The following is a 26,190-nucleotide window of genomic DNA, read 5'->3' on the forward strand; positions in this document are numbered from 1 at the left end:
TTAGATTGAGATTTTAATCAAATTTAGTCAAGGATATATATGAATATTATGTTGAAAAGATTCGACAAAATGAAATTCTATATATGGAAATGTTATAGCAAGAGACTGGTAAAGTATCATGTCTTTATGTAAACCATTATGAATCGTATTCCATATGCTTCGGATATAGGATCGATTACATATGCTATAATATTAATCTGTTCTAATTTTTCCAAATGCCTAGGGCATTAAGAGGGAAAAGGGACTAGAACGAGATATGACTAAAATGGTTAAGCAATTGTCGAGGACAATCTGAGTTTTACCAAAGATTGGTTGCTTATGGACAGTTGGAAGTATATTGTAAATTTTGGAAGGACCATATTGACGTATTCTGAAAAGAGGCAACTCTTGTTCAGAAGTGATAGTGAAAATGAGAATATGGAAATATTTCCATAAGTGGAAGTTATTCTTTAAATCTGTGTAAGATTAGGAAACTTAATGCAAGAAGGATGTTCAAAGGAATGTACTTTGAATGTGAGACTTCGTTTCCTTGGAATTGCTCTCCATTGGAATACTTTCTAATGTCTGTTGCCAAGTCTCTGTGACTTTTGGGCATAGTCATTACAAGAGGATCATTGCATATAAGTTTAGAATATAAACAGATTATAGCAAATGGAAAGAATTTGGTATTCTTACATTTATGATAAGGATTTGGAATTGTGAAATGAGCATCGTTGAAATGTTTTCAATTGATCTATTTCACAAAGAAAGGACCATAGGCAAACATAGTGTGCATGCTTAGAGCATGACATAACTGTTGTTTTAATTCAAGTATTAAGTTGATTAATCGAAACATTATACAATGAATAATGTGTAATCAATATGGTGATTAAATAAAAGGTGTTTTATTTATATTCATAAGTTCTAAGACCATATTGGATTCGATTATTTTGGTGTTTCACTTTGCATGTTTTGACTTCCCGAATAACTAGGTTATTCAAACCATCCATAGTCGATCATACTTTGGAAGTAGGTATTGAAGTTAGACTATCATGAATGGGTCTGTAGATTGTCTAAAGACGTTTAGTCATAGCACAAGTTTGTTGTAGTGTTCATGAGTACTCCTGGAATAAGATTCGAGTATTGGATTAAACCCATGGTCATCTGAATCACTTCATGGATTTTTATCATGAGTGATTGTGAGACGATAATATCTTATATTATTGAAACCAAGACATGTGAGTTGTAGTTTACAAGTCGGTTGCACATTGACATATGTAAACGCATCAGTAACTTGGTGTTATAAAACATATTGTTGTGTGTGATTTGATGAGTAAGTACAAGCAAGCATTTGAGTCGAAGTTTATCCATTCCTTTTACCATTAGAGGGATAAAAGCGATATATGTGGGCCCCTCGATGATTTAGTGATGACAAACCTAAGTGCTTGGCCAAGCCTGGACTTATTTGATTTGTTCAATTAGTCGATCGTCATAAATCGGAAATCGGAAAACAACAGATGGACAGAGAGAATGATTATTATCCATGTCTCAGTCTATATGATATATTGTAGAATAGAGGAATATATGATCCCTTATCCAATGGACGCGTTATTGACTAGGTCAGAGTTCGACAACGGCTTTTAAGAGCTACGATTGCTAGTCAGGATGTGGAGTCGTACTTGCAATAATAGTTATTAGACTTATCCAAGTGGGGGATTGTTGGATTAGGTCTCTAAGCCCATAACTATAATTGGTATGTACTTGACCCGAGAGTAGCATGGTCCATTTGGGTTACTTTCACCAGAGCAATTTGATAGGATGGACTTTTGAGAAGAGGTTATTTGTGATTTATTAATATATTATAAGTTCTAATATATTAATATGAAATCATATTATTTAATTAATATTGATCAAGAATTAATTTGGAATTAATTTAGTGATCAAAAGAGACTAATTAAATTTACGGGGACTGATTATGTGAATCAGTGATATATATAAGGTTTGGGCTATTGAACCATGATCGTAACCAAAGTGTATGGATTAGGGTTTACCTATGACCCTTGGATTCCTAAACTATATATATATATATATATATATATATATATATATATATATATATATATATATATATATATATATATGACACCCTATAACCTAAAATCGGTTGAACTAGTGTTCTTAGAGATCATAGAAACGATTTTGAGTGCTAGCATACTCTCTCTCAAAAGACATCCTTTTGTTCATGGTGTTTGTGAACCATTTGAGGCATCACATTTGAGGTGCTAAGTTCTTAAAGGCCAAAACTACAAGCTACAACAAAGAGGTAATTCTATAACTCAATTCTATGTTGTTTATGTCAATTGTATGCTAGTTGTAGGCTTCATGCTTTGGAAACAATATTGCATGTATAATTAGAGAAAACATAGATCCAAAGCGTTTAGGGTTGTATGTGCATCATAGGATGTTGTAGTATACAAAACCCAACATATATAGAGCCCAATCTCTTAAATTGAACCAAATAGGTTTTCATCTTGAGAACATGTGTGCTCACATTTCCACTGTCCTCCATTTTCATTCCATGAAGTGCTCTCATAGTTTCAAATCTTTCGGTTCTAGCTTGCTGACCAAACATCTGCTTGAGATGTTCAATCATGTCAAAGGCAGTAAAGAGTTCCATATCCCGCTGAAGATCAGGAACCATAGAGGCAAGTATACGACATGAAACATCAAGTGAATCACCTATATGCTTTAGCCATGCATCAAGTGCAACCTTTGGGAGAGCAGGTGGTTCATTAGGGGTTTGTTTTTCAGGGACATAATGTTTCTTTTCTTATTTCAAAACGATTCATAAATTTCTATGCTAATCCAAAAAGTTGGAGTGGTTGAGTTTTTCTTTGTCAAGAATTGACCGAATGTTCATTGGGTGGTGGTGTGTTACAGTTTTTTGGTGAAGCCATCTACAAAAGTTTAACAAAGTTTTAATTTAGTATTTAGTTCTTTAAAAAAAATAATACCCTTTAGTTTCCAAAAACATTATTTATTTAAAGTCTAGGATCCAAGTTACAAATCAAATAAATGGTTAGGTATCATTTATCCCATTTACTTAATTTTAACAAGGTAAATAACTCGTATTAATTACACCATTTGTAATTCCTAGATGTATGAGACCCTTAACAATCCATTTGTTAATTTGATATGTTTGGTCTCATCTATGCCTTGGAACACTCTTGCTTAGGTGACCTTTATCACAAGAGGTTTCCAATCAAGTCATCCAATTAGAGAAACTTGTATAATTGGCCTATAACTTGGTTATAGAAACATCAAAAATACTTTGGCCACCAAAAGATGATACTAATGGTCAGGTATCCTTTATCCCACTAGCATTATACAAGTGATGTGCAAATTGTTTCTAAAGTTGGATGGTATAGACTTGCATTTTGAAAAAAAGGATTTGAATGTTTTATTATTCTATTTAAAACATGTGATATCATGACAATTGCATGCATCCAATATGTCATGGTATCAATTTTCTAAAAAATCACTTTTAAGGTTCTTATAAAAAACCCGGTTTTTTATATTTCGGTTTGGTTATATTTTAAAATTAATACCTAGTATTAAGTTTGTGTTTGGGCCATGTAGAACTTTTTAATATTGTTTAATAAAACTTCATTTTATTAAATAATAGTTTGGAGTTTGAATAAGTTATAAAAAATGATTTTTACACTTATAATTCAATATTTCAAAAGTTGTCGTAATTAACAATTTTATAAAACCGGTTTTTATTTTATGGATAGAATATGTTACATCCATTGTCCATATTTTATATTTTGAAATCCAAACTCCATGTGATGTTTATTTTGTCCAAAAAATAGTCTGGGTTTGTGAAAAACTAAATTATCAACCACACAAAATATTTACTTGAAAAATAAACAACACAAGAATGCATTTGACATAAACAACCTTAAACTATATAACACTTTTGTGAGCCAACACAAAAGTGTCAAGTCCTTCCTAAGGGACAAAGGGACCAAATATTACAACTTGTTCTTCATGTGATCTTCAAGCTCCCACTTGCAATGACAACCAAATATTACAACTGTGGGTCTCCATGGTTCTTCAAGAAATGACATCCATCTTCATCTTGTTACATTTTTCATAAAATAAATCTAGTCTAAAACTAATCTATTACATAAAAAATAACAAGAATAAAAACTAGCTACTTTTATTACATACTTTATGAATAAAAAAATATTACAAACCATTTTCAACCAAATCACACAAACAACAACAAAAATGTTCCAAGGCTTGTTTATGCACTCTAAAATACATATAAACATAAAACAACCTTTTTTTTTCTAAGACAACTTTAAGTGACAAAAAATGCATGTAAGTTTTGTCACATAAAATAACAATTATAAAGTTGTCAAAGAAAATATGTATGAACTTGTTTTTATACAAAAAAAATTATCCATATTCTCCAAAAACTAAGATTTCCATAACTAAAAAATCTAACCAAACTTGCAAGGTGTGTCTGATACCAATTGTTGGGTTTTATTTATAAACTAGTTTCAAAAACTACAAATAATAGCAAACGGAAGACTTGAGTTTTATAAATAATATAAACATTTTATCACCCACCAAGGATCATCTTGCAAGTAGAAGAAAGATTTGAAGCACAAACATAGAAAGGAAGAAGAAACAACAACATTTGAAGAACTATGGGTCCTCTAGGGGAGGCTTGGAAGTTTATGGAGAGAGGATGAATTCTTGAGACACCAACAATGTTCCAACTTGATGTAATGCTAGTTACAAAACTTAAGCTTTAAGTCAAAACAAGATTATGACTTAAAGAGAGGATGCAAGCAACAATTATCTTCAAAGTGCAAGACTTGAGAGAATATGGAGAGGGAAGGAAGAGCTCTCGGATTTCATAAGAAAGGAATGGCCAAGATTGAATCCACTCTCCATTATTTAAAGTAGAATGTTAATCCAAGAGTCCTTAACCATTAATCTTTTTAGACAACGATGATAAAAGGCCATTACTTTTATAATACTATTGTACTAGTGATGTAGTCATCTAACAGAGTATAGATGCCGACCATAGACTATTCTAAACAGTCCACTGGAACACTAGCAGGCTAGCAACCTGTAGGTGATGAACTATGTGTTCATGCGATGTACTCTATCCCCTAATGGTTTCCTTACCGACATGTATTGTTGAGGTACCCCCAAAGTAGTACTGTGTACCCATTTCTTGCGATGATCCTTAGGACATGTCCCTAGAGATGAATATTGAAGATAACAGGGATGTGTAATTGGGTTAATTGTTTGATATTAAATATATAATTAAATTAATCAATTATATTACTGTGGTTGAAAACCCTATGTACTCATCAGGCCTCCCAGTCTGACCTACTCAGTTTCTTTGTGTCACAGGTAGCAATACAAAGGTATAGGGACATTGATGTTTGGATATGATGAGAGATTCAAGGAGATTTAGGCCATTAGTATAATTAGATGATGAAAGACATGTTAAGACAAGTTTATGCTTATGTTTCTGTATCGATGATGACATCCCAAGTACTTATATATTAATGAAAAATGTTTCTTCAAAAATGTTTTGTTATTGATATTATCTCACATTAAAATAATGTTGTGGGAAAAAAATTCCGCAATATAAGAATACTCTGAATTAAATAAGCATAAAGAATTTTTTTTCTTCAGGCCGTGATAACGTGGATGTCACACTTATATATCGTGAACCTCCACTAACCATCATCTCTCTCTCAACTCCGATGAACACCTCACACCACTAAAAACAATAGGTGATAGATCCACTGCTAAACCCAACAAAAACCCTGACATACTTGCTAGGAATGGCCTTAGATCCGACCCAACTCCATCTTCGTAATACATCTCAAACCCGTCGTCAGTGCTGAATTCCTCCATACCACTACCCGGTTCTTCCAATGTGCTTGTTGGTTCACAAAGAACAATAATCAGGTTAACTGGCGACCATTTACCATCATTTCTTCTAGTTCGCCGGAGTAACAATGGGCTATGACTCAATGATGGGTTGTGCTACCCGTTTCCAACCATGTACATGGGCATAGCAGGAAACCGAATCTAGTGAAACTCTGAAAACTACGGACCCATTTAATCTATTCGAGCTATCAATCTCCTCTACGAAACCTCCGTTGCAATCAGAACAATATAAATATGAATCTTCTTGATTGATTCGAACTCTAATGAATCGGTTGCATCTATAGCACCAGTACAATGATGATGAAGACCATTGACATCTTTGAGTCTATAAAGCTGATTTGGCGAAAAAACACAAACCCCAAATCGATTTTTCTTGGAATACAATAACTCGCCTCAACTTTTCATCAAGAACACCACAAAGATTGAATCATATTCTTCAAATAATGTATCTTTATAAGAAATTAGCCCTAAATAACATAACAAAACCCCCAAAACGTATAAACCGTGTAATACCTCATTTTCACATTTCCAAGAGAATTCAATATAAACCCTCATAGAAATATATTAAGTTATAGCCAAATTAATCATCATAAACGTGTAGGAAATGTCAATACGATTTACGTAGATATATAGAACGCCTAAATCCGACTTCTTATGAAGAAGTTATGCTTCTTCGAAGTTTCACGATTAAAGCGACACGACTCAACATATCGTAAAAAGTGAATTTTAGATAGGTTTATTATTAGCCTAAGCAATCTAAACGAAAGTCATAATAGTCGTAAAACCGAGAGCGTGCATGTAGAGAACGTCTAAATCTGACTTCGTATGAGGAAGTTATGATTTTTCGAAGTTTCAGCTTAGTAGTGTGCGACACAGAAACGAAAATTAAGATCGGTGGATTGTTAGGAAAAACAATCTAAACAATAGTTGAAGATCTCGTAGATACATTTCCATCAGTATAAAGACAGTCGAGAACGGATGACGTATAAAAATGATATGAATTTTAAATGGAGTTTAGCAGTCTAAACCTTCTAAAATAACAAATAAAAGAATAAAGTGAGAATTAGCCGACAAAATCTAAAAGAAAGTTGTAGATCTCGTCAGTAGCTATGCGTGGATATAAAGAACATTGAAAGCGGCGTGCAACCTTCTAGAAAGTAACACATGGGACACTAGGGGAAGTGACACATGGCACCCCCTGTACCACCCAAGTATGCAACACGCTTGGTAGGTAGGCGCGACGCGCATCCTTGAAAAATTGCCTATAAATACATTTGAAGCCTCATTTCTACCTTCCACACCACTAGAACTTCTTTCTGGTATTTCCACTCCATAATTACGAAAATTCTTAAGTATTTAGGGTGTTTTGGCGAAGCTCTAGGGACCCTGAGTGCCCGAAATTAATTACTATTAGGATGGAGTTCTGCCAGTATAATTTTCGGACTTTTTTCAGGAAAAATATCTGTAAGTTGGGCTACACTTATTACGCTTAAAGTGTAACTTATATTTATTCATAGTCGTTTTTATGAATGGATATATAAGATTTATCAATAATTCCTGTTATAATACTGATTAATCTACTTACGGGAGAGGTTTCTAAAATGGTCATGTTGGCTTGGTTGTTGGATTTCAGAAAGGCTATACCCCGAAATGGTCCTGCCTCCCAACTGTCCGGCCTGGCTGGTCCTTATTTGATATAACTCTCATTATTCACTGGGATTAGTGAAAAATCTAGTTTTCATTACCAGATTGTTATAGAGATTAATAGGTTAAAGTATTATATGTCAATACCTGTTATGCGCATTAGCTGCCAGTTGGATCGCCAGCAGGATCACCCAAATAGCTGTCAATCGTCAGAGTAATTGTCCAGGTGAGTTATTTCACTATACTATATATTACAATACATGTACATGTATGTTTGGATAGAGAGCTAATAGGGTAGAGCTGATAGTATAGTCTCTATGTGCTTAAGTGTAAATTGGTAGAGTAGAAAGTATCATTGTGCTTGTACTAGTACAATCTAATGTCTAGTCTCTATGTGCGTAATTGTTGTAATTAAAGGCTTAGTTAAGGGATGATGGTGGAACGGTTAAAGAGGTCGGGAGCCTATAGGCCCACATGTTAACGAAATAGCATGTAGGTCGGAAATACAGATAGACCCATGCTAATGAAATGGCATCAAGGTCGTAAGTAGACATAGACTCGTCTTAACGAAATGGTGCGTAGGCCGTAAGTACACATATTATTGGCATATAATGAGCCATTGTTTGTATGCATGTATATGTATTGTGGTATATGGTAATTTGGGGAACTCACTAACCCTAGAGTTTACTAGTTGTTATAAATGTTTTTCAAGTACTTCGTAAGAAGGGCAAGGTTCGACTGTACACACGTGCATTCATAACATGTTTCCACTAAATGTAATTATATTATGATATATTTTAATAAATAAAAATAAAAAATTTGTGTTGAAAATCAGGACATTACAAGTTGGTATCAGAGCCATGGTTTGTAACGTCCCAAAAATCATAACCAAAGTTTTCATTTTTCAAAGACCATTTTTATAAACCACAAGTCATACAAAACAATATCTCTAAAACATAGTCATAAAAATGAGAGTATCCAAAAACATCCCTCAACATAAATCCCAGGATGATGTGTACAATCATGCCTTCGTCTTGCCTCGATCATTTGATGTACCTGAAACCATGAAACCAAACTGTAAGCCAAAGCTTAGTGAGTTCCCCCAAAATACCCCACACAACAATACATATACAAAGCATGCCTACATCATCCTACAACACAAGACTGGACCGCCCCTGGGCCTATATCACAAGACTGGACTGCCTCGAGCCTGTAACATAAAGTTGTACCTCACAAGCTTGCACCATAAAGTTGGACCACTCCCGGGTATCTTGGACTACAATACAAAGCGAGACTGCCTCAACCCAACCAATATATGTCGACATATGCAAACAAAAATTAATAACCAGCAAGTACATGTAATCATACAGATCTACCAATCTAACAGATCACTACAGCATAGCAACATCCTATACATAATGATACATAACATAATCTAGTGGGTCGGCAATGGTGCCTTCGACACACGAGTATAGTGAGGAATCTCACCTCAAAGTCTAGAAGATAGCTAGACTGATCACTGCTCCAAATACCGGCTCTACAAGTCACCAATACAACAAACAGGGACGAAGCCTCAATCTACGACTCAAATTACTTCATTTGACCTAAAGTTAAACTTGGTCAAAGTCAATGGTCAACAAGTCAAAATTTAATATCCAGCCAGATTATGCTACGTGTAACAGCTCTACACCATGTGTAGAGCTACGACCTGCGTAATTAGATTACACCCCACGTAATGCCCATGATCTGAAAAACTTCTATTATGCTCTTAATACAGAAAGCTAAACCCTCAAACTTTCAAATATGGACCTTTAGAATGTCTTAATGGATAATGTTTCCAACTTTACCTATTAATACACTCCCATCAAGCAAGATCAAAATTTTATGCAAAAAAAATGATCAAAAATGCTAACACCACATCCATGGCTTAAAGAACAAGCACCAAGGCACAACTTTCCAAGTCCAACAAGTCCCAAGAGTGTTCCATATAGCTCAAAAGGTGTTGGAGTTGCCTCAACTCTCAAACAATACCTTAAAGGAACAAAAAGTGAAAAAAATAACCAATAACAAGATCTAAGAAATCAATGAGCAATATAGAAGCTTTTTACTCACAATGGTCCATAAATGAAGCGACTTTGCTGGATCTATACTTGAATCCTTCTTTCTTGCCCTTTATAAACACCTTGTTTTTCAAGATTCAACCTTCCAATGAAGAAATAAGCTCATAAAAGATGCCAAGGCTCAAAACAAGTAAGAGGAGGTTAGGGTTTCTCAAGGAGTGATCTAGAGTGATGGAGGTTGGTCATGGGAGGGTTTCCCAGAAGTTAGAGTCCTTAAATATGGCTCAAAACCAAAGAATTAGGGGTTTGATATGCCGCGATTACGCCCTGCGTAGCATAAACAACGCATGACAAAGGTTATTAAACCGCGTCCATAATTCAGCATCTATGCCTTGCGTAACTTTCCTACGCCCTGCGTAGGGCAAAACCACCAACTTCCACTTCAACTTCAAACAACCATAACTTTTTTGTTTCAACTCTGTTTTCGACATTCTTTATCGGCACAGAAAGGTATTAATGAGCCCCACAATTCTATCTAGTTATCTTTCGCTTAACACATGTCGAACTAAAACTATAATCCATGTAAGAATCTTGATATATATAACTTTTCCCATATTACTCTTTTCTTCGAAACGCAATTCGAGGGTTTTAAACACTTAACCAAACATTATCATCATCCGATAGGGTCTAAGCTTTATTCAATTGAAGTCCAATACCTTTACTCGATCCATCTATGACCCGCTATCCTAATAAAAGAAACATCCAAAACTACGTGTTACATGGTTTGAGTGAATCGGATGAACACTCATGTGATTCCTGACTTAAACTAAGGATTTGAATATCTTAACAAATCTTTTAATAAAAAGAACTTTATTCAAAAGAAAAGAATACGATGCGTAAAGTCAGCCAAAGCTCAGAAAGGAAAGTGATTCCCAAAACAACCATATTGTTATGATTTTTGATATGTGAAATGTTAGAAATGCATGATAGTATGTAGTCTAGGGATCTTTTTAAGAATTACCGCTTAGGATTTCCTGATAACTAAGATGCCTTAGAACTTAGAGATTTGCTTGTTATTTGTTGCTTAGAACCTATATTAATATTAATTAGTTATTTGACAAATATGTTGCGTTGCATGCTCCCAAAATTATATAGTTTTAGATTGCTTGATTTGGTGCTATTTCACAACACTCATATGAGTCTAACTGTTGTAGTGTCGAATCTTTCAGTTGACAGACTGTTTGATTTTAGGGGCATATAATTGTATTCACCCGATAATTAGTTAATATTAGTAGAAGTTCTTCCTTGGCTAATAGTAGGGTAAAATGGAATGGAATCATAAAAAGAGAGTCAAGGAAATTTAATATATGTTTGATAGGACATATATTTGTAAGGTAGGGCATTAGTAAAGATGTAAAGCCCCAGTGAAGTCTAGGAAAACCTGTTGTATGTGCTCATGAGACATATATATATATATATATATATATATATATATATATATATATATATATATATATATATATATATATATATATATATATATATATATATATATATTGTGACATCCCCAATTTCACGGCCAGGAAATACCAATTTGTTTATGCTTACTTAAAAATCAGAATATCTTTTTTTTGAAGAATAATATTATGGAATTTGTTCCCAAAAACATGATAATGATATTATCAAAACATTTCCGAAGAAATGTATTTTATTTATATTAAAACATTGGGATGTCATTGTCAATACATAAACATAAACATAACGAAATATTACAAGCCTTAAGGTAATTAAACTAGTGGCCTAATACTCCTTGAATCTCTCAGCAGAATGTATCTTTAATATCGCTACTTGTGATATAATAAACTGAGTGGGTCAGGTTGGGAAACCTGGTGAGTACATATGGATTTCAATCACACAATGTTTTAACCTATATATATATATATATATATATATATATATATATATATATATATATATATATAGGTTAGAACTCACAAGATACAATTTCATATAAGCAATTTACCCCGACCCGTCGATCCTCACAACGACACGATGCATGCTTTCGGATCTAAACTGAACGGCTTTACCTAATCCATACTCCTAGATCAGGTATGAAGGATTATGTCTAATCCATGCTCGCGGATCAATGACAAATGAATATGCCCACTCCATACTCTCAGACTAGGGACGAATGACTATGTCTAATCCATGCTCTCGGATTATCGACAAATGACTATGCCCACTCCGAAATCTCGGTCTAGGACGAATGACTATGTCTAATCTATGCTCTCGGATTATCTACAAATAACTATGCCAATTTCATACTAGTGGACAAGGACGAAGGAATATGTCTAATCCATGCTCACGGATCAAAGACAAATTTTAGATTTCTACCCTCCGTGTATATCTCACCCGTACTCTTAAGGAGATACTACCTGATATTCATCTTAATTAATTTAGGTTTATTCTATAAGTCCTAAATCATCATATATTATCAGATATGTTCTTAACACGTATTTCAGGCAATATCAAATATCTCACACATAAACATATAGTTAATACTTTAATCAATGCTTGCATTAAAATCATGTTCATGAAAAAATCGGACAACGCTTCGCTTCTAGCAATTGTCTTTTCATTTGATGTAACCTAGTGTCATTATCACTAATTATTAGTCTAATATTTATTGCGACTAATTATTAGTCTAGATTTATCATTAATTGAAAGTCTACTTCAAGATCTATCAAAGTAAGGATCAGCCGCAGGACAGTTGGGAGGCAATATCATTTCGGCGTATAAAGTTTCTGAAATCCAACAACCAAGCCAACGTAACCATTCTAGACACCTCTCCTGTAAGTATATCAATCAGTATAACGACTTAGAATCACTAACAAATCTTGTTTATAGGTTCAAAATAATGATAATGAACTTAAACATAAGTTATACTTAAAGTACGGTAAGCATAACCTAAATTACAGATGGTTTATCAAGAAACCGGAATTTGCACAGGCAGAACTTTTAAGACGGAAGCTCTACTTCTTGGAGCTTTCTGACGCTCCAGAGCTTCACTACTAACACCTAGGAAGTGCTAGAGAAAGGTCTTGGGACCTTGGGAGGGTTTTGGAAGAGTTTGGATGGAAATGTATGAAGAAAGGAGTGAAATCCGACTTCTATTTATAGGCTCCCAACAGCCCAGTATGTTGGGCATACTCTAATTACGCTGGGAGTAATGGGTGCCACGTGTCAGCATCAGATCGCAAGCCTTGGGGAGGAAGGTGTGGTGCCAGATCGCGACACGTCTCGCCCTCTTGTTAATCCGAAAATTAATTATCTTGTAAAATCCATAACTTTTGCATATGAGGTTCGTTTTTGACGTTCTTTATATCCTTACGTAGCTACCGACGAGATCTACAACTTTCGTTTGGGCTATGTCAGCTAATTTTCAATTTATTTTTAAAGTTATATTTTAACAGTCTTAGACAGTTAAAGTCCGTTAAAAATTTATAACTTTGTCATCCAACGTCCACTTTTGACCGTCTTTATATCATTGATCTCCTATTAACGAGATCTTTAATTCTCGTTTAGATTGTGTCGGCTAATAATTGATCAATCTAAAATTCGATTTTCGAGCTGTACACTACTACACTGAATCTTAGAAAAATCATAATTTCCTCAAATGAAGTCAGATTTGGACGTTCACTATATGCACACTCTCGGTTTAACGACTACTACGACTTTTGTTTAGATTACTAAGGGTAAAAAGTAATTTATCAAAAATTTACTTTTTACGTTACGCAGAGTCGTGCCTGTTTAAATCGCGAAACTTCAACGGGTCATAACTTCTTCGTTATAAGTCGGATTTCAGCGTTTTTTATATGTACGGAATCCTTGTGACATACTATAAATTTGGTTAAGATTATTTATCCTAAATAATCTTCTATCAAAAAATCATTTTTAACATTTGTTATTTCTAAATTGATTAGCCCGAATCTGCGGGCGTTATATATATATATATATATATATATATATATATATATATATATATATATATATATATATATATATATATATATATACTAGTCGTTTACCCGCGTCAAGCATCGGGTGCTAAGGTGGCGGTTATGATGCTCGATGGTGACTAGTGGTTATTGCTGACTCTTTTCAATGGGTTTGTTTTTTGATGAAGACTTTTTTTTTGATGATGGCAGGTATACAGTAGTGCAAAAGAGGGTGCAACTATTTAGTCAGAATTAAAAGTTTGTTCAAATATTTGTATATTCTAAGAAAATAAATATACGAAACTTTAAAATTTTGGAATTTTTTAATGTAATATTTGAAATTTTGTAACCTCGTGGATATTAGGTTGTATTTATGTTCATTGTTTTAGAAAACAAATAATTTATTCAAAATTATAAAAATAATTTGCTTTATTTATGTATTTTTACAGAAATATTTATATTATTTAGTTATTTTCTTAAATTTTTATTTTAAATGATATATCACTAAAGATCTAAATATTGGGTTCTATTTATGCTCAATGTTTTAAAAAACAAATAATTTATTCAAAGTTATGAAAGTAATTTGCTTTATTTATGTATATTTAAGAAATATTTATATTATTTAGTTATTTTCTTAAATTTTTTTAAAAGATGTATATTTAAGAAATATTTATATTATTTAGTTGTTTTCTTAAATTTTTTTAAAAGATATATCACTAAAGATCCCAATAATCATCCTAAAAAATACGGTTAATGTCTTATAGTCACATAACAGGTTAATGGCTTACGATCACTATATCAATAGTTGTTAATTTTCTTGCATCCAAAAAAAATAAAATTATATTAAAGAATGTCTAAATTGGGAAAATTTAGAAAAATAAAATTAACAAATCACATTTCAAATGGACTTTAGCTCAATATAATCAAAATATCATATCAATGCTTGGCAAACTCTTCTTCACCTAGTCGTAGCTTGAAAAACAATTGATCACATTCATCAAAATCGAAACCCATTTTCCCACATTCTTTATCCTCTCACTTCTATTAAAAAACCAACAAACAGAAAAATAAACATGCTCAATGTATTAGATGGTTGTCAGAAACTTAATATAGGCGAATTGGGGTTAAGAATTCAAAGTGTAAATGGTTATTATGAGTTTTTATTTGTGGTTAATAATTGAAGAAACTCTTTTAAATGCTTTTTATAAAAAAATTATAAAATTTTGTTGGTCTTTATATTACTTTATTAAATTTGGCTATTTGCTATCAACCAGTTTGTGACCATTTTTTAATAAAACTTATGATCAGTACTTACATTGCTAAATAAGTTATTAAAATTGTCGAGAAGAGCCACAAAATATGACTTGCTAAAATATTTATGAAAATTAAACCAAATCCATATTAAATAAACAATAAAAGGTTTAATATGATCGACTAAAAACATTACTAAATACAATACTCCAAAATGATAGATGTTGCTCTCTTATTTCCCCAACACAACAATCATCACCACAAGCTGCAAAACTATAAATTAAAAATCAACAGTCTATACTTAAATGTAATAAATATCAACCCAATAAATATTTGAACATCGTATACGAAGGCAAGGGCAAAATTGTCCATATTTCAGCAAACCCATCAAAAGACAATAACATCAACATAAAGGGCAAAATCGTCCAAACAATTTCCTTGCATCTTCCCAAGTGTATCGTATATTTTTAAAACATCATTTTTCCAAACATTACTAAATGCAAAAACATACCAATACATCACACTGATTGGCCAACATACTTTAAAAAACTGAGCATCGTATATGATTTAAAATCTCACTATAAAGATTCAAATATAAGTAAGCAATTCCACTACAAAACACAAAGATCCATTTGGCAAATTGTCAGTATTATTTAAAAAAAATGTAAAGCATTAAATAAAAAACATACTTGTGTCATCATTTGTTTAGAAAAGTAGTAAACAAACATCTCCGTACCGATTCGTGAATGAAGATGTAGTCTTATCATTGGCTCGGTAGACATAGACATGTTAGAAATGCTAGGCCTGTTAGAAAAGAACAACAATAAGGAAACTGAAAGTCTTATGAATGAAAATTGGGGAAATTTTTTGTCATTTGGAAGTAAATATGGTGATTTGTGTATCCATATCGGAAGGAATAAAACAGAAAATAAAGAAATTATTGATGGTCACAATTGAACGAAGATGATGAATCGCTATTTTCAGACTTGTTTTTTTAAATCATCATCCTACTTTACAACAACAAAAACATAAATTGATCAAAATTTGTTGAAACCTAAATTAGATTCAACATTAAACACATTAAATTTACAAAATTTAAACATTATACCCTCGATATTCTGAAGGATTTGCTTAACTTTTCACATGTTGCTGGATCTATTTTGATGGTGTAACCCCCTGTTCACCAAAGTAAAACTACACAAAAAAAACATCATTTAATCAAATTTTGATAAAACCCAATAAGATTCAACATAGAAAACATTAAATTTACAGAATTTAAACATAATACCCTATATTTTCTGAAGACATAACAAAATCAATAAAAATACTTATTTATAATCTCGATAATGAAGATCCATTCAGCATACACCATTCAGTGCAACCAAATTATTGATCATTCTGTTATAAAAAAGTGTTCCCAAATACGGAGATTAAGGGGGTGCCTTGGTGAATCCAAGTAAACTGAGCACTCCAAGAAGAAAGGCAAAACAGAAAGCTAAAGTGAAATTTTTTTGACTCACCTGCAAGACCTTACACACGGTGGTGGTGTACGGAGAGTAACGTTAGCTTTGGATAGGAGGCATCGACCAATTCCATCTGAAGCCCAATGGTTAAGCTACATTCTATAAACATGATGTATTTTAAATTACAAATATATGACAATGGAATACAATGATCAAACAGAAAAACCAAGCCATTTACAGAGAATGAAAGAGAGGTGGGTGGTGCTTTGGTGGTGGCGAGCATCCACAGCAGGTGGTGCGCTAGTTATGGCGACCATCGATGGTGGTGAGAAGTGGTGGGTCAAGGATTAGTTTGAGAGAAGAAGGTAAGCGGAAACATTGAGTAGTGGTCGGTGGTTGTTTTGGGTAGATGAGAGAGTGTGATCTTGGCTTCACCTATTGAATCAAAGAAACGGGGATGAAAAAGACTACAAGGGTAGATTTGTGTATTCGAGAGGGAGGGAGGGGCAGAACAGGCGGTTAAAAGAGAAGGAGATAGTGGTGGTAGTGGTAGTTGCGTAAGCTGATGAAGAAATGGTTTAATGCTCGAGGCAGAGATGGTGATGGAAAAGGATGAAGGGCAGCAAATTAGATTGTTTGTTTCTAGAGGTGCTGTTGGATTTTTATGGGTAGGGTTACTTCGATTAAGATGAGATAATGGTGGATAAGCCGTGAACACGGGAAGTTTGTTATATAAAACCCAATCCCTCTTTTTACGTATTAAATTTTTGTATAATTTAATGGGCCAATACTGGGTCAATTTTGTTAACTTTGACTGAATCAACTACTCAGGCAGAGATATTTGTAGGTTGTGTTTAAAGTTTAAATCATCTGGGTAAGATAAGGATGTAGGTTTGAATGTTTCAATATTAATTTTACATTTGTATTTAATGCATTGTATTTTATAATTTGTTGATAAATGTTTGTACATTCAGCTTAAAGGTTTGGACGTCTTAAATCTATTTTTAGAAATAGTAAGACTTGTATAATAAGATAGTATATATATATATATATATATATATATATATATATATATATATATATATATATATATATATATATATATATATATATGTGTGTGTGTGTGTGTGTGTGTGACAGTCATTGTGTGTAGTATTGGAAGTGACTTGGAAACTACGAGACAATTTTGGGACAAGTATGGGTAGGTGTGAAAGGTAGTAGAGGTCTATACTACCCAAAACACAGGACTCGCACTTGCATCAGGAAGAGTCACAAAGTTGCTAAGGCACTAGTAATTAGGTAGATAGTGTGGCTAACACTATAAATTCGTTTTGCATTATTTATGTCATTACCTGTTATACAATGATTTCTAGAAGAGTGACTCTAGGTGGGCCCAAGTGACCATAAAAGATCGAGTGTGAACAAAGTAGAATTACATAAGCACGTTGGTTCTAAGAAACTCGATCAATGTAGTACCGACTTTAGTTGTAAGAGTGAAGAGGGACAATTGGAACGCAATAAGTGATCGTCCCAAAGAAACAAGAAGGATGAAGTGAATTCAACAACCGTCGTTTTTGCTATTATTTTGACTACCTTAGTGATACCCTCATATTCCATTTAGACATGCGTATGCTTTAGTCCGTTTTTAGACAACATTGTGCTTGTCACGATGTTATCTTGTTTTGGTTGGGCTATGCAAAGAGATCACTTTGGTAGAAATGAGCAGTAGTAGAATGATAAGAATATCGAAGGTCATTGAATATCACAACCATGAGTTTCGTCAAAGTCAAAAGGAGCTACAAATCACGTAGGTAAGGCCAACTTAGATTTCGGCTAAGTTACGAGCAACAACAGATGATGGGTCGTACCCAAGTGGGGGAGAACCGACCCTTAAAGAGAAAGTAAGAAGGTCTATTAAACTTTCAATTTCGACATCAAGGTACAGGAGAGTAGCAACACGAGTAGTCGGAAGTGTTAGTTTCATTTTCATTAAGCGGATAACAGAAGGAGGAAGTCTTCTTTTAAGATTACCCATAGGTTATGAACTTCTTGCTTCTCGAGGAAAGGTTAGTCTTTCATTCCAAACGTCTGATAGGATTTAGGGAATTTCCAAATTCTCAGGTACGGCTTAGATAGCCAAGAAAAACATATAGGTTCTGCCTTCGAGGATGTAAGATTTATTTTCTCAGCAGAGGATCAAGAATTCAACAGGTAGTATAGCTTGCCATAGAGAGCGTCAAGTACTCAAGGGATATACCAGACTTAAGGATTTGATTTCAACCATAGTAAGAATTTAGTTAACCCATACCAAAGGATTATTGTAGTAGGATCAATATCAAATGAAAGAGTGTTTTCATAAGTACGATTAGAGACCCATAGGAGAAGACCAATCATACAGGACAATACCCATGGAAATACTTCAATGCTATATTAGGCTTCAGGGTAGACTATGTGTTTAGTTTAGTTATTCCTTTAGTCAATAAGCATAAGAATTAATAGAAAATTAGGATTGGGTTTCGACGTTCATAAGTTGACATAAAACAACGGTTAGATTTTAGCACCCGTACAGTGTAGATTTGTAACGTCCCAAAAAGTAGAGTTAAAATTTTCATTTTTATTTAATCAAAAGATCATCAACCAAACATTTCACGTAAAACCATAGTGAAATCAGAGTATGTCAATAATCATCCAAATACATCAAGTCAACAAGAAAATGCGGAACAACATAGTGTATGCGATGCGATCACCCCGAACTCTTCCCCTTCGAACCAGAAATACCTGAAACATAAACTAAAAACCGTAGCAAGGAGCTTAGTGAGTTCCTCAAAGCACCTCATACCATACATATCAACATACGATGGGCCATGCCCGAGGACATTGATCCCCGCTCGGAACAGATCTGTCAGTAACATGAGATGGGCCCCGCCCTATCACATTCATCAGGCCCCGCCCTGTCATTCATACAGACACAAATAATACATGCAAGAATCACTAAGATAAATAGCATACAATACACTCATCAGGCCCTGCCTGACATCGGACCTCGACCGTAATACATATCACATACCACACATGCAAGAGTCACACAGACAACTAGCATCCTAATCATAATAAATCATGGGTCGGCATTGGTGCCTTCGACCCGCTAAGCACGGGGATGAGACTCACCTCAAACTGCTGAAAAATCAGGTAAATGCTCGGACTGCTGATCCGGGAAATCTCCTCACTAAATATCATCAAACAATACCCTAATTAATAATTAGGTCAAAATTCATAATCGGGGTCCTCGACCCAACACCCTCAACTTCTAGGGTAAAAGACTATTCTCCTTTTCCCTATTGGGCCCAACTAGCTTGGCCCAAAAAACCCTATAGTGGTCCCGCCCATAACCTAAGGTCCAACTATGGCCCACTAGATACAAAGCCCAAAATCCAGCTAATGCCCAAAGTCCAAAGGGAGTCCAAGTCCAAAGGAAGCCCAAAACAAAAGAAGCACATTCACAACATACGCCCTGCAAATTATAGAATTCGGGGACCAATTTAGTGAACTTAGCACCCAATTACTAGAATACATGGGGGATTTGAGCCATTGTGATTCATTTGCTAAATTTGACAAAACAAAGTTGTTAAAGTAGAGTGAGTTGTACAAAAAAGATTTTGATGATGCGGAGAGGATGCAACTTAATGGTGAACTTGAGATATATTATCATGTTTTGCATAAAGATGATCGATTCATTAGTTTGCAAGGAATTTCCGACCTTTTTCGTTTGATGGTGGAAACGGGGAAACATCAGTCTTATCCTATGGTTTATAGTTTGTTGAAGTTGGTTTTGATTTATTCGTCGCGACTGCAACAGTCGAAAGATGTTTTTCTGCGATAAAGTTTTTAAAGACGGACTTGCGTAATAAAATAGGTGATGATTTTTTGAACGATGTCATGATTTTTTATGTTGAAAAATTATGAAACTAAAGATCGAAGATGTAATGGATCGGTTTCAAAAAATATGTACCCATAGATATCAAATTTAAATATACTAATACTTTAAAAAATCATGTTGTTACATTTGGTCGGAATTTTTTTTAGATGCCGCCATTCTTCAAACTTTCCACCTCCACATCGACCGAATTTTTTTTGGATGCCACCATTCTTCAAACTTTCTACCTCCACATCCACAATGCTCGAGAATTCATAGTGTGAGGGAAATTCATGATGTAAAAATTAGTATCTATTTTCTTCAGATCCTTTCCATTAGGATTACCGCGATCTTGGAAATCTCACCCCTATACCAACCATTGCATCCATCGTTAGGCTGTGGGGAGTGGTCACACTCAACCCACCGAAAAAGCGCTGCCACTTCTGCACCACGTCAGCTTCACCACCAACCCACCATCAACCCACTAAACATTGGAAATGGTTACCACTCCATAAATTTTTTTTTTATTTTTTTTATATTTTTAACATTATATTAAATAAAAAACATAATTTATAACATAAATTAATTTTTTGAAAACATAAAAAAATAAAACCACATTTCATTAATTAAAAACATAAAAATTTAAAATTTAAATTACTAAAATTAAACATTACATTGTCTAAATAAAATAAAAATATAAAAACATAAAAAAAACATCAAAAAATTCTAATCGTCGTCGTTGTCGTCACTGGCATCATCCGCCTCGTCGTTATCGTCCTCATCCTCGTCGTCGTCACCGTCCTCATCCCCCTCGTCTCACCGTCATTTTGCCCTTGAAATTGTCTTTCCCATATGTATTCGGTCAAATCATGTCGTAGATTGTGATGTGTTTCATGATTTTGTATTTCAAAACCCTTGAGAAGTATGCCGGGCTGCCAACTTGTATTACTGCAAGTGGATTAAGTATATCGTTTGTGGTATATGAACAAACAACCCTACCCTCTTCTTCTATTATCATGTTATGTAAAATAACACAACCAGTCAACACCGTCGTCAATTTTTCCCTGTCCCATGTTCGTGCTGGATGTTTGATTATGTGCCACTTTTGTTTGAAGACTCCAAACGCCCGTTCTACATCCTTCCTTGCAGATTCTTGTGCTAACTTGAACATTTTTCTTTAATCGTCGTCGGGAATGTGTATGACTTGACAAATGTAGCGTATTTAGGATATATCTCATCACCTAGGTAATAGCCCTATTTATATTCATTTCCATTGACAACATATGATATTTCTGGTGCTTTACCCTGTAAAATATCGTTAAATATCGGAGACGCTTAGAGCACATTCATGTCATTGTTTGACCCCGCCATACCAAAGAATGCATGCCAAAACCATAGGTCATTTGAAACAACCGCCTCCAAAATAACAGTCGGCACCCTATGATCACCTCGCGTGAACTGACCACGCCATGCGTTGGGACAATTTGCCCACTCCCAATGTATACAATCAATGCTACCAAGCATCCCTGGAAAACCATGTCTAGCTTGATGCGTGACATACAACTGTTCGACATCGCTTTTAGTCGGATGTCGCAAGTATATGTCACGGTAAAGCTCTACAACATACTCACAAAATAGATATGTACACTCTCGACAGGTCCTTTCAGACATTTTCAAATACTCATCTAATGCGTCTGCGGCGATGTCGTATGCCAATTGTCTAAGAGCGGCCGTACATTTTTGTATCGTAGTAAAACCGCGTTTACCTCTAGCATCCCATCGTAATTGGAAAAATTCATAATTACGTGCCAAATCTCTAGCTATACGTAAAAATAAATTTCTACTAATACGAAAACGTTCTTCGAATTTCGATAGATCATATAAACAATCAACGGCAAAATAATCACGTACCAAACGTTCATGTGCCGCCTCTCGATCTCGGTTGATCCATTTTCTATGCTTCTTCTCGACGTTTGAACTTTCGCCTCTCTCACGTAACATGTCTCGTGCCGCAGACAATAGCGTATACAAAATCAAATCCTCATCAGAATCATTATCATCGAATGACGAAGAAATCGAAGGTGGAAAATTATCCATTTTTTGGTTGAATGTGTGTTTTTGTTTTGAAGTATATATGGATGTGTTTGTGGAAATTATGTGTAAAATGAATGTATATATAGAGAGAATTTGAAAAAATAATAAATAGATTTTTTTATTTATTTATCAAACGGTAACAACAACGGTCAAAAATGAATTGACCAATCACCGAGTCCGTCTTCTTCCGTCTTCCGCCGCACGTCATACGCACCCCACCGGAATATGGGGTGGTGTTCACGCGTCTTGGGTTGTGCCACATCAGCCTTCACACGTCTTCTTCTTCCACGTACCGGACAGCCTTACCTTCATCTTTCTTGCCCTTCCCGTTTCTCTAAGTCGATTCGCATCAGCACAACCTTTCTAATTGAATCCCGATGACATATTTACCCCTTTAGTTTCATACATAAAGCCTAAAGAACTACGCCCAAAGTTAGGAGGCTCTCATATTATCGCAGAAGGAGAATCATAATCAAATACCAATCAAACCCTTTGAAGCTCACCCCACACCGCCACTATTGGATTCTGGCGCCGCCAATAGGAGTCAACGGTGCTTACATCAACAACAAGCATATACCATTTTTCCATGATACTTGGGACATTAGGAATTGGGTGTGTTCTTTGAATGGATTCTTTTCTTCTACTCCATCGAGCAAATCTCATCTTGTGAAGGTGCTTTAAGAAACATTTAATCACAAGAAGATGCTAAGTTTGAAGTCGGCGATCACTTATAAAAACTTATGGTTTTTTGGAAGGCAATAAATTATTTTGTTTTTAAAGGAGAAAATAGCTCTCATTTGAAGATTGTGGATGAAATTAACCTGTTTGCGTTCGATTGGATAAAACATAAAAGTAAGCGGTCTTTCTCTTTGAATTGGTACACATCGACATTGTTCTCCCTAAATGGCTTGTGTAGCATGTTGCTAGCTTTTGATTTTAGTACATTTATTGCTGTTCTAAAAAAAAAAAAGAAAAAAAAGATCAAGTTCCGTGTATTTGGAGTTTTGATTTTCAACTAATAAAAATATTTCAAAATTAAATTAGGATGTCTATATTGTAAAATTAAGTGTCTTTTTAGACAACCTTTTTTTAATTTGGTCTATAAGTTGGTTAAGAAAGAAACAAAGAAGATGATAGCATAATCATTTTTATATACCTAATGACTAAACTGTTAAGTTATACGATTCCAAAAATAAATAAAAAATATAATCATTTCCATTTTAGACACAAAACCCCCCATAAAATTGAAGATATAGAAGCGTCTAAAGTAACGTAAACAACTATAAAATATAAAAATAAATTGGGATATATAATTTTTTTTTATATATCTAATGTTCTAGGCTTGATCATCGAAAAAGTACGAATTTTGTAATCAACTACTTAAAGTTTATGTTTTTTAAGCTTTTAACATACACAAATATAAGTTATAGCCTTATATGTAACTTATCATTTACGATAATTTGACAAAACTTTAATATAAATAAATGCAACCGCAAAATCTCTTTAATCGTTACGTAGATGAGACGCTTTGTCTAAAATTCTATGCACATATCCGTGACTTCCGCTCCATCTTACCTCAAAAAATCAACATTCATTTCACATCTAAATAATAAAAACAAAAACTTAATGTACGAATGAATAAATTTTAAGAAAAAAATTATAAAAATATCCGCAACCTCATTGGTTAAATTGCATAACCTTCGGTGCAAGTCTTAGCAACCTGTCCAAAGCATGTGGTGTAAACTTCCTCGCAAACAAATGACACGCTTGGTTACTTCTCCCATTGTACTCACAACTCATGTCACCTCTCAGTTTCTCCAAAAACTCTTTTGTCACGTCATACCTCAAATAACGTGTCGGATGCGGGCCACCCTTTGACCAATCGACAAAAGTCAAAGTCCTATTCGCATTCTGTCCCCCAAATTTCCGTGTAACAAATGTAGGCAAGTAATGCTCGTCTGCATAACACGAGCCATTACAATAATCTTGGAATACTGGAAAATATATCGTATCTGATATCACCTCAATTGCTAGGTCACGATTCATTTCAAACCACTGTGACCCTTTTCGCCATTCGGTGATTTTTACAGTTGGGTACATTTTTGAACTATAGCGGCCTCGACCCACGGGTCCTGGTAAGTCGTAGGACTCTACAAAATTATGATTGGAGTTGATCAGGTAAGAATATATTGTTGAAAAGTTGAATAGGGGAATGCAGGTTTCTGACAGTAGAACAAATCGTTGGTTTGAGAAATCAAGGAGGGCGTTTGCTAACAGGCGACGCTCGGCTTCGATCATGCTTACTTTTCCCCATTCAACATCCTATAATCATTATAACAAAAAAAAAATTATTTTTATAATTGATGGGAATGTTATATTTATAAATTAAATATTAAAAACAGTTAGCTATTGTTTTCTTTGATTTTTATGGCATTAAAGTTTTCTATATTATTAATTGGATTGTTTGAATCGTAATCATTTTGTAAAAATTAATGTTTAGCTAAAAATTACTAATGATTGACATTTAATAATATAAAAATGGGAAGTCATCAAAGATTCATGCTTGAAATTTCTAAACGGGAAAAGACATGTTTAAGAAATTCAAAGCAAAATGTACAAGTTTGATGCATGTTAGTACAACACATAAAGCAGAAAGATTTTCAAGGAGGGGTAGAAAGGTAAATTTTACGTAAAGAAAATTTCTTACCTTGCTTGGAATTCTCCGACCATGGAAAACGGAGTGTACTTCTGGTTCTGTCCAATTGGAAGGTGAACCGGAGGTATGCACATAGATGTTGAAAAGACCATTATACCCTTTGAAGAACATCTCCCACAACGGCGACAACAACACCGATCCTCTCGTCAGAAACATGAACGCGACCTTCGGTGTTCTATCGAATGGATACTCCGCCACTTTTGGCACCATCGACGCTCTCCAGATCAACTCTCGGTCGCTCAGATCATGCATTACTTCTGTCGGATGTATGTAATTCTCCAATCTGATCTTCGGAGGCGGAGGCGGAGGCGATGAAAACACGTCGTGGTTGTCTATTTCGGTGTCGGTGGAGAGAGAGAATTGTGTGAATTGAAGATTGAATGAGACGTTTTTGAGATGGAAAGTGAGAATCATGCCGAAACATAAACCGAATCCGAAGAAAAGTATTACAGAGATGAGATTTACTAGTTGAAAGCGAGCATTGAAGGTCTTAGAGTGTGAGACGAATGAGATTTGATTGTTCTTCATTGAAATTGGATTTCTGCGATACTTTTGATCTTCTGGCAAAAAGTGATGTGATTGGAAAAGAGAAGAAGAAAAAACAATCTGTTATGGAAGCGTGAGAGATGGAACACACACATACATTCTACTCGGTTTCCCTGCAGAATATATACAATGATTAAGAGAGATGGAACACACACATACATTCTACTCGGTTTCCCTGCAGAATATATACAATGATTAAGGTGGTGTTTGTTTTTTTGTCTATGACCTCTTCTGTCTGCACCGCGCAGACCACGCGCAGACATTAGCCTTCGCAGACTGTTTGTTTTTTTGAAGACTGCAAACCTAAAAATGTTTGTGCGCCCTCTTCTTGGCGCAGATGTGGACCAGAGTCTTCTAATATCTTCAGACATCTTCTAGCCTAAAAAAACACATATATCTATATTTTTTTTAATTTATATTTTTTCCAACTTTATTAATGATAAAAATTTGAAAAAAAAAATTACAAAACTTAAAAAAATACTTTCGACGATACAAAAATGATATTTTTGACAAATTTATAAATAAGGATTTATTACAATAA

At 34.3% G+C, this 26,190-nt stretch overlaps 1 protein-coding gene and 1 long non-coding RNA gene across 5 annotated transcripts; both read right to left on the reverse strand.

The window, feature by feature from the left end:
• Window positions 1-15,003: 15,003 nt before the first annotated feature.
• LOC145166485 (uncharacterized) lies at window positions 15,004-17,069 on the reverse strand. Of its 4 annotated transcripts, none has more exons than XR_013740562.1 (4): window positions 16,438-17,069; window positions 16,026-16,111; window positions 15,654-15,721; window positions 15,004-15,182 (listed from the first exon to the last, which is right to left on the reverse strand). It is a non-coding gene; the product is annotated as an uncharacterized LOC145166485 (long non-coding RNA). The 4 variants fall into 4 exon arrangements; XR_013740561.1 differs by having other exon boundaries at window positions 15,004-15,190; XR_013740560.1 differs by lacking the exon at window positions 15,004-15,182 and having other exon boundaries at window positions 15,198-15,721; window positions 16,438-16,539; window positions 16,619-17,069.
• A 6,750-nt stretch (window positions 17,070-23,819) lies between these two features.
• On the reverse strand, window positions 23,820-25,787 carry LOC145166486 (glycosyltransferase BC10-like). Its single transcript, XM_079085471.1, has 2 exons — window positions 25,095-25,787; window positions 23,820-24,709 (listed from the first exon to the last, which is right to left on the reverse strand). The coding sequence occupies exons 1-2, from the start codon at window positions 25,629-25,631 to the stop codon at window positions 24,065-24,067; spliced, it is 1,182 nt and encodes a 393-aa protein (XP_078941597.1). The 5' UTR covers window positions 25,632-25,787; the 3' UTR covers window positions 23,820-24,064.
• Between the last annotated feature and the right edge of the window lie 403 nt (window positions 25,788-26,190).

This window comes from Lactuca virosa, chromosome 3 (assembly GCF_052849685.1).
Source record: "Lactuca virosa cultivar CGN04683 chromosome 3, Lactuca_virosa_CGN04683_v6, whole genome shotgun sequence".
Classification (NCBI taxonomy): domain Eukaryota; kingdom Viridiplantae; phylum Streptophyta; class Magnoliopsida; order Asterales; family Asteraceae; genus Lactuca; species Lactuca virosa.